This window comes from Carlito syrichta, unplaced genomic scaffold (genome assembly GCF_000164805.1).
Source record: "Carlito syrichta isolate Samal-C Ts95f unplaced genomic scaffold, Tarsius_syrichta-2.0.1 Scaffold306577, whole genome shotgun sequence".
Classification (NCBI taxonomy): domain Eukaryota; kingdom Metazoa; phylum Chordata; class Mammalia; order Primates; family Tarsiidae; genus Carlito; species Carlito syrichta.
The window spans coordinates 348,703-366,026 of record NW_007250673.1 but is presented as its reverse complement, the minus strand read 5'-3'; the positions used below and the strand labels follow the sequence as shown (position 1 = coordinate 366,026).

Below are 17,324 nucleotides of genomic sequence, written 5' to 3'. Positions count from 1 at the left end.
GTGATCCTTCCACCTCAGCCTCCTAAGTAGCTAGGACTACAGGCAGGTACCACCATGTGCAGTTCAATTTTTTTTTTTTTTTTTTGTAGAGACAAGGTCTTGCTATGTTGCCCATGTAGGTCTCACGTGGGCTCAAGCAATCCTCCTGCCTCAAAGTGCTGGTATTATAGGCATGAGCTACCCCAATGTGCTGGTATTATAGGCATGAGTCACCATGCTTGGCCTAGGCCTTCTTTAATTATTCTCATCAGTGTTTTATAGACTTTAGTGTGTAGCTCTTACACATCTTTTTTTATATGTATGCAATAATTCCTGTATTTTAATGATATTTTGGATTTGAGTTTCTGATTATTCATTCCTACTACAGAACCAAAACTGATTTTTGTATATTGATCTTATATTCTTGGATGTTGACAAACTCACTTAATTAGTTCTAGTAGCTTTTTCTCATTTTCTATGTACACAGGTATGATATCTGTAAATAAAGATGGCTTTTTAAAAGTTCCTTTCAAATCTGTTCTTGATTACTTTTTCTTGTTTTATTGCACTGACTAAAACCTTCAGTATAGTGGTAAATAAGTTTTGGGAGGTCTGAAAATCTTATTTCATCTTTGCTTTTGAAAGATATTTTTGCTGGGTAACAAACTCTTGGTTAATAGTTGTTAGAATTGGTTGCTTTTGTTTTGTTTTTTTCAGTACTCTGAAGATGTTGCTCCATTGTCTTTTAGTTTGTGTTGTTTCCAAGAGAGATCTCTCTTCCTTATTTTTGTTCCTCTAATGTAGTGTATTTCTTTTTTTCACCACCCTCCCCCCCGACTTATGTTAAGATTTTCTCTACCACTGGTCATAAGCAATCTGATCATGATGTGCTCTGCTTTAATTTTTTTTTTTTTTAATGCTTCTTGTGCTTGGGGTGTGTAGAGATTCTTTGATAAATAGGTTTATAATTTTAAGAATTTGAAAGGTTTTTTCCCCTTATTTCTTCAGAATCTTTCTGTCTCTTTCTCCTCTTTGGAACCTCCAGTAACATAGGTAGTCTGCTACTTGAAGTTGTCCTACAGGTCACCGATTCTTTTTTCTTTTTTCCTTTTTATTGCAGTTTTTCTTCTCTATTCTTTATTTTAGAAAATATCTGCTACTATCTCTTCAAGTTTAGTAATCACTTCTCCTGCAGTGTCTAATCTGCCATTAGTTCCATTTAGTGTATTTTCATCTCACACACATCTTTCTCTCTAGGAGTTTACTTAGGGTTCTTTTAATGTCTTGCATGCCTCTAATTAAAATGTTCAGTCTCTCATCTAGTCACCTGAATAAACAGAATAAAGTCATAATAACTATGCTTGTGTCCTTGTCTGTTAATTCTGTTATCTGTGTCATTTCTAGATCTGTTCCATTTCTCCTCATTGACATCACCATTTTTTCCTGTTTCTTGACATGCCTGGTAATTTTTTATTGCATGCCAGATGTTATGAATTTTACATTGTTGGGAGCTGGATTTTTATAATCTCTAAAAATGTCTTTGAGCTTTGCTCTGGAATAGGGTCAAATTTAATTAAAAACTATTTGATCATTTTATGTCTTGCTCTTGAAACTTGTGAGGTAGGACCAGAGCAGCATTTAGTCAGGGAGTAATTATTCCCCACTACTGAGGAAAGACTTTTTTTGATACTCTAACTGATGCCTTATTAATTGTGGGACTGTACCAGTCTGACTAGTAAGAAAAGGCACTACTCTTTCCAATCTTGTGTAAACACCAGGCACTGTTCTCTCAATCCTTTCATATTATTATTTTCCTAGCCTTGGGTTGCTCCCTCACACACATACACTAAAACACTAATAATTTGGCCTTTTTTGTGTGTGTTAATTATCAAGGATTCCCTTGTTTATTATTAAAGTAATATGTTGAACATGAAGGATATTTCTGCTGGCCCATACAGGCTAGTTTCTTGAATATTTGCCCTAATAAATGTACATGACCAATTATTTTTCATACCTGTGTGTTGCAAATGATTATCCACATTCAAGGAGCTAGTCTGAATCTTTGGTTACTTTGACATGGCCATTAAGTAGCATCCTCACACCTCCCAAGTGAGGATACATTTGACTGTCCTGACCCAGCAAGTGAGGATACATTTGACTGTCCTGACCCAGCTGCCTCTGTTGAAAAATTGCACTTCTCAGCACTCTTAGTCTCTAATTTTAATGGCTGTAGTCTCTTTCAACGGAAAGTGTAAGAAACCAATTCCCAATTAAACTACACTCTGTAAATAAACAGTCAGTTACCATTGATTGCCTCTCCTGTTGTGTTCATTTTGTTTTAAATGTTATTGCTGTATTTAAAAGTAGATAAATTCTTTGCTGAGCAAAAAAAGGTTGCATTGAAAACACAAGTATTTTAAATTGAAGTACACTGGGAAATGCAAATGATAGCACTTTTATATAGGTCTTCAAATCTATAGATACTGTGTATAGTTCTCTTTCTTATGGTTAATTTTTTTTTTTTGAGTTGGTGTCTCACTCTGTTGCCTAGGTTGGAGTGCAGTGGCATGCTCATGGCCACTGCAGCCTTGACCTGCTGGACTCAGGTTATCTGTTGGGAGCCGGCCACAGAGGCCCACTGAGCGTTAGGGATCAGGAAGGGTGGCCTAACGCTCAGTGGGCCTCCGTGGCCGGCTCCCAACAGTTATCCTTCCATCTCAGCCTTCTAAGCTGGAACTACAGGCATGTGCCACCACACCAGCTACTTTTTGATTTATTGCAGAGATGAGGTCTCACGAATGTGCCCAGGCTGGTCTCAAACCTGTGGGCTCAGGCAATACTCTCACCTCAGCCTACCAAAGTGCTGGGATTTTAGGTATGAGTCACCACACCCGGCTTATGGTTAATTTTTAAGAATTGGAATTTGTAGGAGAAAATTACATAGAGCTTAAGCACAGAAGAATAACCATTAATTTAAAACTTTTTTTTTTTTTTTTTGAGTTGGAGTCTCACTCCATCGCCCAGACTGGAATGCAGTGGCACGCTCCCGGCCACTGCAGCCTCAACCTGCTGGGCTCCGGCGATCCTTCCTCCTCAGCCTTCCAAGTAGCTGGAACTACAGGCACACGCTACCACGTCCAGCTAATTTTTAATTTATTGCAGAGATGAGGGCTCGCCAACTTGCCCAGGCGGGTCTCAAACCCGCGGATTCAGGCAATTCACTCACCTCGGCCTCCCAAAGCACTAGGATTACAGGCTGAGCCACTGAGCCTGGCCTAAAACTATTTTTTAAAAGCAGATAAAAACCAACATTATTCAATGTATGACTTTCCTTATGTCCTGTGAGTCAGCAGATCAATACTCTGATGAGTTGAAGGAGGTAACATGAAACATGGAGCCTGAAGCTACAGGAGGTGCTTTGCATCAAAAAGAGCTGGGGATAACTCTAGCTTGGCCACTTACTATCTGTGTGACTTTGGGCCAGTCTTTTTGCCCGTCTGAAACTACATTTTACCTTCTTTAATAGGTGTGAGACTCCCTACATGTGTTGATATAAAATTTAAGTGATATAGTGAATGAAGGTGTTTTGAATGCTTGGTAAATGACTGGAAATCTTGTTGCCTTATATCCTTTAAATGTGTGGGATTAGGGTTAATTCCCAAGTGAAAAACTTCCACCCAAATTTAAAAAAAAAAAAAAAGATCCTCTCTAAAATTAAAAATGCATGGATACCAAGTAAATGGTAATCATCATAGGGAGAAATTTTGGCTGTGATATTTTGGGTAATTTAGATTAAGAAGACTTCACAGGGTGAGTTTGGATGCTAGTGATTTTCTTTTAAAGTATTCTCTTTGAGGGAAGTTCAGAGTAACTCACTGATGTTCTTTTATCTCCTTACAAAAAAGTTTCCTTTTTTTTTTTTTAAACTTAGGGAGAGTTCGTTGCTTGTCTCCTGTCCTTATTACGACAAATGACAGATAGACATTATCAACAGCTTCTTGATAGTTTCAATACAAAGGAAGAACTAAGGGTAAGTGACATTTTAAAAATTTTTCCTTAATATATCTTTTTAGATTCTCTTGTTCTTATTTATCAATATTCAGACAGTTCCTGGACAATTGCCTTACCTGTTTCTATTAAGTTCTAAGCTGCAAGTATATTGACTTTTTAAAATTTCTGTTGCTCAAGCAAAGCTACTAACTCTTATTTTGGAGAAGGACATAGGTGAAATGCCTGTCATCAACGTTTAATAAACTAGAAGCAGAATAACAGAACTAAGAAGACAAAAGCCAATAAACTAACTCTAGTCAAGTGAACCTGAAGGCTGCCTCAATAGAAGATAAGGGAGAATATGTAAACATATTAGCTGGTTTCATCCCTCTAAAACCATAATTAAAAGTCCTGGCTACAACTTTCTGACTAGGGAAGCACAGTTGTATTTGATATTCTCTGTCAGCTGTAGTCTAATCAGTATGCTGTACTAGTCTAACAGACTGACGTTAAATATAAAATATGGATGCCAGGTTTATAAAAATCCAATATTTGCTGAGATTTGGGGAACTATAATATTTCCTTCGTGGTGTCACCAGAAGCTCAGAAGTTGATTGTCCTAAGGTAAAGGAATGATGTGTCATCTGTCATTTACTTTTATTTCTCTTCCATTTCTTCAGTTTTCCAGATAACTTTCATATGTAAACCATCATATTGGTAGAGTTGCTTAAATGCTCAGTAGTAGAGAATTATGAAAAAAAGTATGGTTAAATTGTAATGTTTTCTAGATTGGAATTCTTCACAGTGCCTTAGGGGAAGAGTTGCAGATTTTTAATATAGACAGTGCATAGGGGTCACTTATCTTTGACTCTAACTGCCTGGAAAATATTATATGATCTCAGAAAAATCTTTTACCTGGGAGCAGCTGGCAAGCTGAGTCATATGAAACAGAGAATCATTTTGGGTACATGTAATCTCTCTAGCAGTCAGTCAACTGGCATATGGTATCATGTTTTTCATTCTTACATTAAATCTTGAGTTTAGAATTAAAAATGGATAAAAGATCTTAGCATTTACCCACTCTGAGTATAGAAATCCATAACGTCAAAAGGAAGATAACTGTGCAGTTATTAACTTTCATTAGAAACTGTATTTTTGACTCAGTTGAAGAATCATTAGGTTTTACTTAAGAAGTCTATGACTTCATATTTGAAAATTTCCCACAGGAAAAGCTTACATATTTTTATAGAGTCTGGAAATTAAAAAAAAAAAAAGCAGAGACGCATGAATTGAGAGACATGATTAATTTAATCTAGGCACTGATTTTATGCTTTAATATTCATGTTAGCAGCAATAAAGCAAATGGAAATCATGAATAAAGGTGTTTTGCATGGACTTTCCTCATTCAACCAACCAACACACCTTTTCAAAGGACAATTATATTTCTGTCTTCAAAATTAGCTGGTCCTTCAGACCAGGAGAATTATTTAATGATGTTAATGACTTAATCTGTCATTCAAGAAGTATAGGTTGAGCAACTCAAGGATGGCCAGCACTGTTGTAGGCACTGGAGATGTATTAGACACAAGATGTCCTGTTCCTGTAGAGGAGGAATTAAACAAGTAATGCACATTAAGGCCCTGAGTGGTTAATGTACAGGTGCATACACCGTGCTATGGAGCATCCGGGAGTTGTTGCCAACCCAGACTCAAGGCAACAGGAACACTTCCCAAGGGAGGTCTCAGCTGAGAACTGAGAGATTAGTAGGAGTGTGCTAGACATATCTTGGCTGAGACTTCCAGATCTCTCAACTAAAATGTCACATGAATACCCTGATAGACACAGCATACTCCCCACCCTATTTTTATAACACTTATTAGAAGCTGGAGTATTTTTATTTTTCTATACATCTTTCCCAACACACAGCCACAGATAAGCTCCTTGATATCTGAACTTGGAATGGTTCATTGCTATATCCTCAGATCCCAGGACATGACTAGCACTTTACAAAGTAAAGAAAGACTTGCTGACTTTTAGATAGAATATGAAGTTTTAGGCTGTATGAATAAGTGTGGACTTTATTTTGAGGACATTTTGAAGCTTCTGGGGATTTTAAGAAGGGAGAAATACTATCATGCTTGAGGTAAGAAAGACCTGTCTAGTTGCACTATTGAAAATGGATTTGCTGATGTCAAGATAGGAGGCAGAACCCCATAAGACTCATTGTAGTCATCTAAGCTGGAAATGACTGTGGCCCAAAATAGAGGTGATTGTGGTGATAGACTCTAGAGACATTGGGAAGCTGAACTGTCAGAACTTATGACTGATTTTATGCATACAATTTATATTATATATTAATTATCGAAAAAAATATATATATGGAAGGAGTTGACTCCTCAGCCCTTTAGCAATTGTCTGAATGTCAGTGCCATTCACTGCATGGGGAACCCAGGAGGAGCAGGTGTACAGGTTTGGAAGCAAAGGTAAATTCAGTTTCAGCCTGGGTCTGGCCACTTGGGAGACATCCAAATGGAGTTGTTGTAGGCCATATCTGATGCTCAGGAGAGAGAGCTAGGCTGTGGGAAGTAGATTTGGGAAGGCATCCACTGAATAATCATTGACAAATGATAAATGGGGATAAATGTGAACATCCAAGGTGAGTCTAGAGTGTGATATAAAAGGACCTACGTTGAATTCTAAGCACTAAAGAAGAAGGAGTAGTGAAGAGGGCCTGCTCCTGCAAGGAGGTCAAGAACCATCATGAAAGGGCCCATTAGTATTGTTGGTGAACTTTATGAGCAATTTCAGTGGTAGGCATGGATGCTAAGCTGCCATGGGCTGAGGAATGACAAAAAAAATAGATATGGTGGATATATATAAGAAAAAGAGGATAAGGTAGCTGCTGAAGGATATGGTTGAATGTCAGGAATATTTATGATGAAGGATACTTAAGCATGTATAAATATTAAAATGATTAGAGCTGGTGGGGAGGGAGATGCTGAAGATGTACGAACGAAGTACTCACTCACAGGGTGAGGCTCCCTGAGGAGGCAGCAGGAGGGGACAGACTCATCCTTGACCAGGAGAAGATCATCTTTCTCCATCTAAGAATGAAAGATAAATAACAGGCGTGAGCTGCAGGCTAGAGGACATTTATTTAATTTATTCAAAGCTAGTTAGTCAACTTGGTGAGACCTTGTCTTTACAATAAGTCAAAACAATAAGAAAAAAAAGGCTAGTTAGTCATCTGATTTTAGTCTACATTTTAAAAGTTCAGATGTCACCTTTTAACAGATACATTTTTCCCATACTCAATTTTCTTCAAAGCTGCATATCCCTAGTTATGTTCCTGAAACTTATATTACAATATTTTTCAAAGATAACACTTGTCTCTAGTCTGTGATCCACAGTTCCTAGTACCAAATTTATTTCAGAAATCATAATTTTTATTATTTCAGAATGATAATGTAGTATATACATACTACTTCCAACAGGATATGTAATGCTACGAAATATTCACTCAAGGGAGAGTAAAAAAAGACTACAAATCGTTCAGGTCAGCCTTTGCTCCCTAATGGATTATAAGACCAATTTTTTTAAAGTTAAGATGAAGTTAGCTTTTAATGAATACCTTCCTGTCAGTGGAATAGCTGGTAATATATTTACATGCAACAATGCTGGTCATATGTTGGCTGACCCTGCTTGATTATTGAGACTAGAACAGAAGGACTAAATATTTTAGAGCATTTTTGGAATTTGATATTGCAGTAAAGGAAGAGAACATTTTATATAGAACTTGGTGTGTACAAGGCACTGTTCCAAGCAATTGATTAAAACTAGTGCATTTAATCCTTGAGAGGACCCCATGAAGTACACCCCCATTATTTTATTATAGATTTGACATCTGGAGGGACATCAAGATAAGTAAAATAATCTCTATTATTAAGCCCATTTAAATCATGAAGTTATAAATGAGTATGATATATACAAACAACAGTGACAATGGCTGGAAGTTATGAAACACCTCCTTACCCCCACGCCCATAGCCATGTGCCAGATGTGGTACTCACCCTTCTCCTGCATCTCATTTCATCCTTCCTTTCCCTCGCCACAAAGACTGAGTTTTGCTATTATGAGTGCCAAGCAATTGGAAGAGTAAGGAACTCTATTAACATCCCTAGTTCTTTGTTCGAGAAGCTAAATTCGGCTTTTCCCTAGACTTTAGTAAACTTGCCTAAACTAAAATCTTTGCTTTCAAATTGTGTAAAATGCCATTTGTCAGCTCTTGAAAGATAATACGGTGACTCTAATCATAGAATAGAGATGTCTGAGAAAGACCAGATTAGTAGAGGGAGATTTATTTGGGGTTTCATATCTACATTTAGATTAGAAATTAAAGTCAAAGTATAATTTAATAGTTATTTTAATGGAAAATTATAGCTAATATTGGAATGAGGCACTAAAAATCCCACATAATCCTACTTTTGCCCTGTTTTAAAAAGTCATAAAGCATAGTCTCCCCCACCCCACCAACATATCCTAATCCCACAGGTAGCTGCTATTAATAACCAGAGGTGTAGCTTCAGAGATTCTTTTCCATGCTACTCTCTCTCTCTCTCTCTCTCTCTCTCTCTCTCTCTTAAAAAAAGTGGAATCCTACTATTCATATTAGTCTGTACTTTTTTTACACAACAGCATCTCATGGATATTGTATAGCTCAATTCCTCATCCTTCTGAATCTCATTGGATGCTACACAGTAATTTTGATGGGCATTCAGGATGTTCCTAATTTTTGTCATTAGAAAGGATCTTACTGTAGACATCTTCATACATCCATTTCTATGGACTTGTGTTCTTATTGCAGTAGGATAATTTTCTAGAAGTAAAATTATACAGTCATAGGATACATACATTTCAAATTTTAATTGATACTGAGAAATTATATGTTGAGATTTACAAATGACTATTGTTGTTCTTTATTCCCAGGGTCACTGCTCTTTTCTTTCTTTTTATTAATTCAAAGAAAGATTTTTCTTAGCATTTCCCAGTGGTTCTCTAAATCAACATGAATTTTGAAAGTATGTAGTTCTTAAGTATCTAACAAGACTAATGGTGTTTGAACTCCATTCATGCTTAAAGAACCTCCAAGGTTACTGTTGAAGTGGCTTATGGCTTTTTGAACAGGAGCCATTTCTTCTCTTTGGTCCTCAGGTGCTCATGCGTGAGTGGTATGATTCACAGTGTCAGAACACAAGTGTGTGGGAGCAAAAACCTGAGGACTGGCACTCTGCATTGTTCAATTTTTTCTTCTCTGGAACATGACATTATTTTTAAATGAACAACAGTAAACACTAGGTAGTGATTAGGTTTGGTTCCCCCCCCTTTCTGTAGTCAGTAATGTTTTATTATACACCCACCTCATCCTGGGGGTTCGAGTTTTGTCCATGTCTCCTGTTCTTTGTTGATTATGACCTTTCATAGAACTGTAAGCATGAGATGTACTTGTTCTGGAAGTTAAGTACAGCACTATTATAACTCGTCATTGTCTCCTATATGCTGGTCTGTTCACTTTCAGAAGTCATATCTGATCAAACCTCAGTCAAACTTTAAAACTGAGCACCTCCCATTACCTCCAAGACAAAGTTCAATCTCTTTGTCACATTGTTCCTCTCGTCAATCTACCTCCCAACCTCATTATCCTCCATCCTCTTCCAACCACTGTTCACTCCAGCCACTTGAAACTACTTGTATATTCCCAAAATATATATAATTTTTAATTCCTCTGAATAATTTTTTTCTGTCTGAAATACCTATTCTACCACCACCTCATTTTCATTGCCTAATGTGTAACCCTAGTAATCCCTTCTCTGATTTCAGCTCTTGCTACAGCATCCAGCTCAGGTATCACTTTCTTGGTGAAGCCTTCACAAGGATGCATCACCCCCTCTGACAGCATGTAGCAATGCATTATAATTATCTGCTGTTTCCTTGTATTTTTTTATGACTATGCCTTCTTAAGAATAGGGACCACAAGTAGGGTCCTAGGCACAGAGTTTGGAATATTAAAGCTTTGTTGAATTAATAAATACTCTTAATATTCCTACCTGCTTCTTTTTCCATACAATTATTTTTGACTTATCATCTTTATTTGAATATATTGACTACAGAAAAATAGTTCTATAGCTCTAAAAGATTGAAGAGCATTGGGAGTTATTTTGCATAATACACTTAAACATTCCATTTTAAGTATATAAATTTCAATGTGATAATTATTACCAACACCCTTTAATTGAATTCAAACCCCATATCAAGAGCTATTCCACATTTGAAATTTGTGGCAAACTTTATAAATAACATCAGACTACAGTCTAAATCATAAATATAGGCAATTTGTTTCTAGAAGACTGTCCTGTTCATTGTTCTTGACAAAAGAAGATAATCCTAGTCTACCTGCCTTCTGATATGTCATTTTATGAATGTCTTAACTCATGCTTCATATTCTCAAAATTCCTGTTTCTGTGTCTCACCAGTTATGTTTTCTAAGCCCATTTCTGCCTTGTATCTTTCTCAATATCATGGTAACATGTGTAAACACAAAATAATTTTGTATATGGGACAGTTAGAAAATCTTCCTAAAACCCAAAGTTGATCCTCTCAAACATCTGTATAAAACCCCCCAGTGTCTCTACATTGTTTTCAGGATAAATGTCCAAACTCCTCGCCATGGAAAAGTTACAAGGTTTGTTTATCTTTTATTTATTCCTGTTTATCTTTCAACCTCATTTTTGCCACCACCCCAAATTGTGAGCTCCATCAAAGTAAAGAGTACATTCAGCCTACTATTGTGTGAAATGTCCCAGGCACTCCATAAACACCTATTGCATGAATAAATGAAAGGATATACTTTACCTTACCAGATGTCCCCAGCATCTTACACAGTGCCTAGCACTTAGTAAAGCACCCGATAGTTATAAATGAATAATTGTTAGCAATAATTTCTAAAATCATAACAACTGCTCCTACTGTTTTATATTTGATCACAGGACTTTTTAATTGTTTTGGAAGATTTTCACAAGAACTTTCTAGCTTGAACCTCTTGTACTACAGAAAAAGTTTCTTTATAGCACCTCCTTGTTCCCTTTTATTTTGAATGCTGATTTGAAGAAAACCAATAAAACAGTTAAGTTACCATGTTGCACTATATGAAGTAAACAAACAGAAAAAGAAACTGCCCAAGGCTACCAAGTTGCTCAGGCTACCAAGTTTAAAATGGTGGCATTTGAAACGCTTATTTCTGTGTGCTAGCCAAGCAGGAATATTATAAGCATGGTAATACTCTTTTTTAAGTTATAAAAAGTATGTGTTATCTAGTTAAATGTGCAAAATAGTTGTATCTGTCTATGCATAAGCACATATTTAGTGAAAATAACCAGGACTGAAAAGTACTTGGAGAGAACAGATAAGGAAATGCCATTGTATTTGGGGTAGGAAGGAAAGGGAATTTAGTGGCTAGGCATAGTGGCTCACACCTATAATCCCAGCACTTTGGGAGATGGAGAAAAGAGGATTACCTGAGCTCAGGGGTTTGAGACCAGGCTGGACAACTTGGCAAGATCTTTTCTCTACAATAAATTAAAAAAATTAGGCAGGCACAGTGCTGTGTGCCTGTTCCAACTGCTTGGAAGACTGAGGCAAAAGGATCACCTGAATCCAGCAGATCAGGGCTGCGGTAGCCATGATCATGCTACTGCACTCCAGTCTTGGAGACCAAGTCAAGCTCTGGCTAAAAAAAAAAAAAAAAAAAATCTAGCATTCAGGTCTTAGTACTTTCAAATATTGAAATTGAGTTTGAAATGAAACCTGCTGCATGACAGTTGACAAATACTTGATAAACTAAATTACATGCAAGTACCAAAATAGATGATATTTTTGTTATCCCAGTGTGATGTGATAAAATATTAGACTACAGTTTAGAGATTAGAAAAATGTGGCAATGCCTTTTGAATGTGTAAATGATCATATTCATTTTTTAAATATCTCTAACTACAAGAGACCTTCAATCCCCCACACTTTCCAAGTATGAGAGTTCAGTTCCAGAGAGGTTAAATGAATTGCCAAGGTCATTGATATAGTTAGTTGCAGAGCCAGGATTAAAATCTAGGTTTTCTGATTCTTAATGTAACATTTTATTTTTCTTAAATGGTTTCTACAGATGAATGTGTTTGGTTTCATAGGTAGAACTTGAATGGAGACTGTGGAAATCTACTTGAGTTTCTACTAAAAGTATTCTTGGTAGGAAATAAAGACATGTCAATACACAGTCATCGACAATGTCACATGTTGCTATTATAGCCCTTTGATTTATGAGATAAAAGGGATTAGGAAGATGAGATAGCACTTAAACAGGTTATCTTTCCTTTGCTCCTACACCTAGAGTAACTTTTTCTTTGTCCCTAGCACTACAAAAGAACAAGGGAAATTGCTCACCTATAAGATGGATGTCTTGCATCTTGTAGCCAATTCTGTCAGCCTATTTTTTTCTCCATGCAACTGACATCCCAGCCTCCTTTTTCCCTTCTCTTCACACATACATGCATGCATACTACCACTAAGGGTGCTACCTTCAACTTCTGTTGCATATTTTGATGCAGGAGGGTCAAATGTCAGTATTTTAGAATTTATGTAAAGGATTTCTAATTAATTGTAGGCTATGAAAAACAAATGAATCTCCACTTTTATGACTTTTCTTTAATATCTATCTAAGCAAATGCAACAAGATAGGAAACTGAAATGGGATAGAACCCTATGAAAGATAAATGGAAAAATCTTTTTTACAGGGATTCTATGTATTCATGCCTGAGAAACCCAAAAGAATCAACTGAGAAATGATTTGAATAAGTTTTAGAAATGCATTTAAAAGGGCTTCTTGTGATCGGCCGTGGTAGCTCAAGCCTGTAATCCCAGTACTTTGGGAGGCAGAGGTGAGAGGATTACCTGAGTCCAAAGGCTCCAGACCAGCCTGGGCAACTTAGTGAGGCCTCGATTCTACAATAAATCAAAAAATTAGCCGGGTGTGGTAGCGTGAGCCTGTAGTTCCAGCTACTTGGAAGGTTGAAGGTGGAAGGCTAGCCAGAGTCCAGCAGGTCAACTCTGGGGTGGCTATAAGTGTGCCACTGCACTCCAGCCTGAGCAACAGAATGAGACTCCAACTTAAAAAAAAGGTGGAGCTTTTTGCAATTTTAGTATGCTGACGCCCCACCATCCCACGAGAGAGCTAAATGTGAAGTCTTTCCCAAAATTATCTGACCTGCAGCGGAATGCATTTGGGAAACTCTGCTTCCAGTGATTCATGGGCAGAATCTGTGTAGCCATTTAAAGACAGATGACCTGGTGGGCATGTTTCCACATAGCACAAACTACATATCAATGTATGAGTGTCAATGCCAAAGAAGCTAAAATAAATTCTTGTCAAAATATTTATAGGCTTGATTGAAACTGTTAGCCTATATTAAAAAAACAATAAAGCTACCACATGGTTCTCAGATTTTAGATTCTATCTTTCTATCGTCTGTGGATATGAGTGACAGCCATAATCTTATATTCAAGCAGCTTACATATTTAATGTAATGTGTTGTTGGATTTGATAAATAAAACTCTTGTGTTTGAGGTTGCTTTTTATTTTTGAAGCAACACCATACTGTTGCCTTCGATCAGATTGGTAGAGAAATTGATTTTCCTAGAATCACTTAAGGTTACAAAAAAAAATCTAATAAATATAAATCAAAGCTAGATTGAGTCAATCCTTTCTTAAGTAGGGAAAGATCATTTTATTCATTTCATGTGATATGTTATCTCCCTGGTTCCCTGTAAGTATCATATGCTACAGCGTTTTGGCCCTATCTCTTGTCATGCTTAAAGAAGAGATATTTCCATGTCTGATGATAGCTTCTTGTCAAGAATGTTTTCAGGTGAATTTAAAGATAACATCTCAGTAATTTCTACTGCCCTCTGGCATGGCTCCTCTGTGAGGAATATCTTGACACTCTCATGGCTCCTTGGTACTTGTCACTGGGCTCAACTTAGCACATATCCTCCTTTGAATTTATTCTGCATCGCACACTCAGGATAATTCACTCAGATACTATAAGCCTGCACACATCCCCTTAGTACTGCATCTCAAGAACACTCTCTAGAAAATATAGGCTTATATATAAGATGCTTTCTGATGAACATAACTTTCTAAATGTTGACACCCACTTAAAGGAAAGCAGGACCGAACCAGGACTATTCACTGTTCTCTTGAGTTGAAAAGAGTTCTAATGTTTAAGACACTATAATACAAGAAAGAATATATTTGCCTGCTAATATTCTGTTGCAAGTTTTCCACTTATTTTCAGAACCAAAATTTTTAGAGTTTGTGAAGAGTAATGAAAAGTTGTACTCTACCTGAGAAAGAAAAAGAAAAGAAAACATTTAGGAATGACAGCAAGCCAATGAGTTTGAATGCTAAGAATGGGAAGGGTAATTATTCCTTCTCTTGAGTAAACTATTAAAGCATGATTCCCATCTCTGTAATTGCTTTGGAAATGGTAACAACAGTACAACTCTTTGTGTGTGTGTGTGTGTGTGTGTGTGTGTGTGTGTGTGTGTGTGTGTTTGACAGTTACAATAAATCAATAAAATTATCTGTTTCCTTCTTATCCAAGGATTTCCTGCTGCAGATATTTACTGTGTTCCGAATATTGATACGCCCAGAGATGTTTCCAAAGGACTGGACTGTTATGCGCTTGGTTGCTAACAAGTAAGATATTTAAGTTGATGATAATTGTAGCTCAATGTAAGAGAAAGAGCAGAGCACATAATGATCTTTTTAGTTTGATCTCAAGTTTGAAGTTCTTTTTTCTTTTTGCTTCTGAATTTAACTTCCCACTCTTTTTTAATATACTGTTTGTTTTGAATTATTATTCTAAATATATTAACATAGTTCAAACATTTTAAGGTGGAACAGAGTATACATTGAGAAGTTGCATTCCCATCTACCCTTTACTTCCAGGCTGTAGTAATCATTTTATTTGTATCTTGCATATCCTCGTGGTGTTTTTTATGCACAATCTAGCAAATAGCATAATACATACACGGATCTGTACATTGCTTTTACACTTAGAAATTCTGGTAGTCTTTCCAAATTAATAGATAGCCTCTCATTTTTGTATGTGTTTTATTTTACAGCTGAATAATATTCTATTGGATGGATATACTATAGTTTATTTAACCAGTTCCCTGTTGCTGGACTTTTGAGTCATTTCTGATCTTTCTTTATTTGAACTTGACAAAATACATTTAGCGTCTATCATGTGTTGAACACTGGGAGTAAATATGTAAGACATGACCCTTGAGTTGGACACGTGAAGATTGAAGTTCCTATTATCCATCCAAGTGGTATGGCCAGTAGAGGACAGAAAAGAATGCTCTGAGGAAACTTCAGAACTAAATATAGACATCTGGGAAGTTACCGATGTAACGTTGCTATTGGAATTTCTAGAAGTTGACAACATTAGTTTATATTGAGCATATCCAGCAAAAATTAAAATGATCTGATGGCAGTACTAGAAGAAATAGGATCAGGAAAGATATTAGGGGCAGTCAGAATGGCAAGGGCTGGAGAGTAACAATGTCATGAGTTTATCAACTCTTTCTGCTTCCTGTTTCCATAGCCTCAAAATAGAGATTGAAGAAGTTCTTTAGGAAATCGTCCTGCTAACCAGCCTCCAAACTTGCTATTTACCCAATTTCTTCAGCATTCTCACTTGTCAAACCCACATGTGCTCACTTCTCCTTCCTTCTCCTCTCAAAACACCAGCACTCCATGCTCAGGGTAAAGGTTTTATTCTCCAGATATCCATCCACAGGCCAAAGTCACACTGTCTTCTCTAGATATGATGGTGGTGAGAGCTGCAGGCATATAGGATTCAATTTTGCTTAGATATGCTGGATATGGCTTCTGCGGTATACATTTATAGACTCAGAGGTGTTAAAATGATGTGTTAAAAACTTTGTGAAGTAACAAATAGTATAACATGGCATATTATATTTTACATAAGTGCAGAAGCAGTTTTTCCATTTTGAAGACTAATTGAGACTGCTGAAATAATTCTCTTTAAAATTTAGCATATTTAGTTTTATATCTGTTAGTAGAATCAGATATCTATTCATTTGGTTGTCCACATGCTACAGATTTAAGTGAGAGCTTTTGCTCATGTATCTGGCCTTATTACCAAAGAGCAAACATCCTGGGTACCTGGAGAGGGCTACAAGGTGATTCAGGAAGCCAGATAGAATAGAGTCCAGGCTGCGGACATCATCATCATTCCTCATCAACATTTGGTCATTTTGCCTGCCCCGTGTGCAGAGGACTATTTTGGCTTGAATTAGAATTTCAGTGGCAGAAATTCAAACTGAAAGTAACTCTGACATTTTGTTCCTTACATATCCAATCTCTGCATGAGCTTGCTGAAAATCATTGCAACAGTGTGTCTTTTCTACATCAGATGCTGTCTCTCTCTGGCCATCTTTACTGCATGTGTAAAGATGTTGTGGTCACATGAGTGTATCACAGACTAAGAAAGGTCGATTCTGCTTTTGAGTAAACACACAATGTTCAGCATTTTCATCTATAGTGTTAACCAAATAGGAACATGGTTTTTGTGAGAGATGAGATCTGTGTAATACACTTAAACAGAAGGTTACTCCCATACAATCCCAAGAAAAGTGCCATCCGCTTTGCTAGCTGCCGTGATTTCATTCCACCGCCACCCAAGTGAGTGCTAATAGGAGTCTGGCACTGCCTCTCTACTGGCAATGGCTGGTGGCGGCAAGTCCAACCTCATTTATGGACAGGACTTCAGGGCCTGGCAAGACACCTGCCAAGTTGGAGCAGGCTGCCTGCTGCATGCGCTTCTGCTTTCTCTGCTTTCCTCTCCTCTCCTCAATTAATAGTCCCTAGCCATCTCCCATTCAAAGTCTGAAAGTATACAGCATCTCTTTTGCTGTATAAATGCTGTGCATTCCAGAGATATGCCCTCAGCTCTTTGTGCTTTATCTGTGAAAAAATATTAACCTGTACAATATTGGTAGGAAAGTTGATGTTTGAAAGGCATGAAGGATATTTTAAATATGTTAAAGAGCATATACTGGAAAGAAAAATTTCCCATGTACTAAATTATGTAGAAGCAAGTTGCAGAGTTAGATCTATGTCTCAGAAGTTGACCATTTTTTTCTTCCACAGTATTAACTTTCTCAAACTAACATTTGATCAGGGCTACTGAAGAGGCATTCTAACCCAAACTTCCATTTTT

General features: G+C 36.9%; 1 protein-coding gene across 1 annotated transcript in view; it reads left to right on the top strand.

Moving 5' to 3' along the window:
* Positions 1-17,324, top strand: part of DOCK4 (dedicator of cytokinesis 4) — a 534,984-nt gene that overhangs the window by 429,495 nt on the left and 88,165 nt on the right. Inside the window, exons 26-27 of the mRNA XM_021715022.1 lie at positions 3,911-4,009; positions 14,676-14,770. Of these exons, the coding sequence (XP_021570697.1) occupies positions 3,911-4,009; positions 14,676-14,770 (194 nt within the window). The remainder of the gene's footprint in view (positions 1-3,910; positions 4,010-14,675; positions 14,771-17,324) is intronic.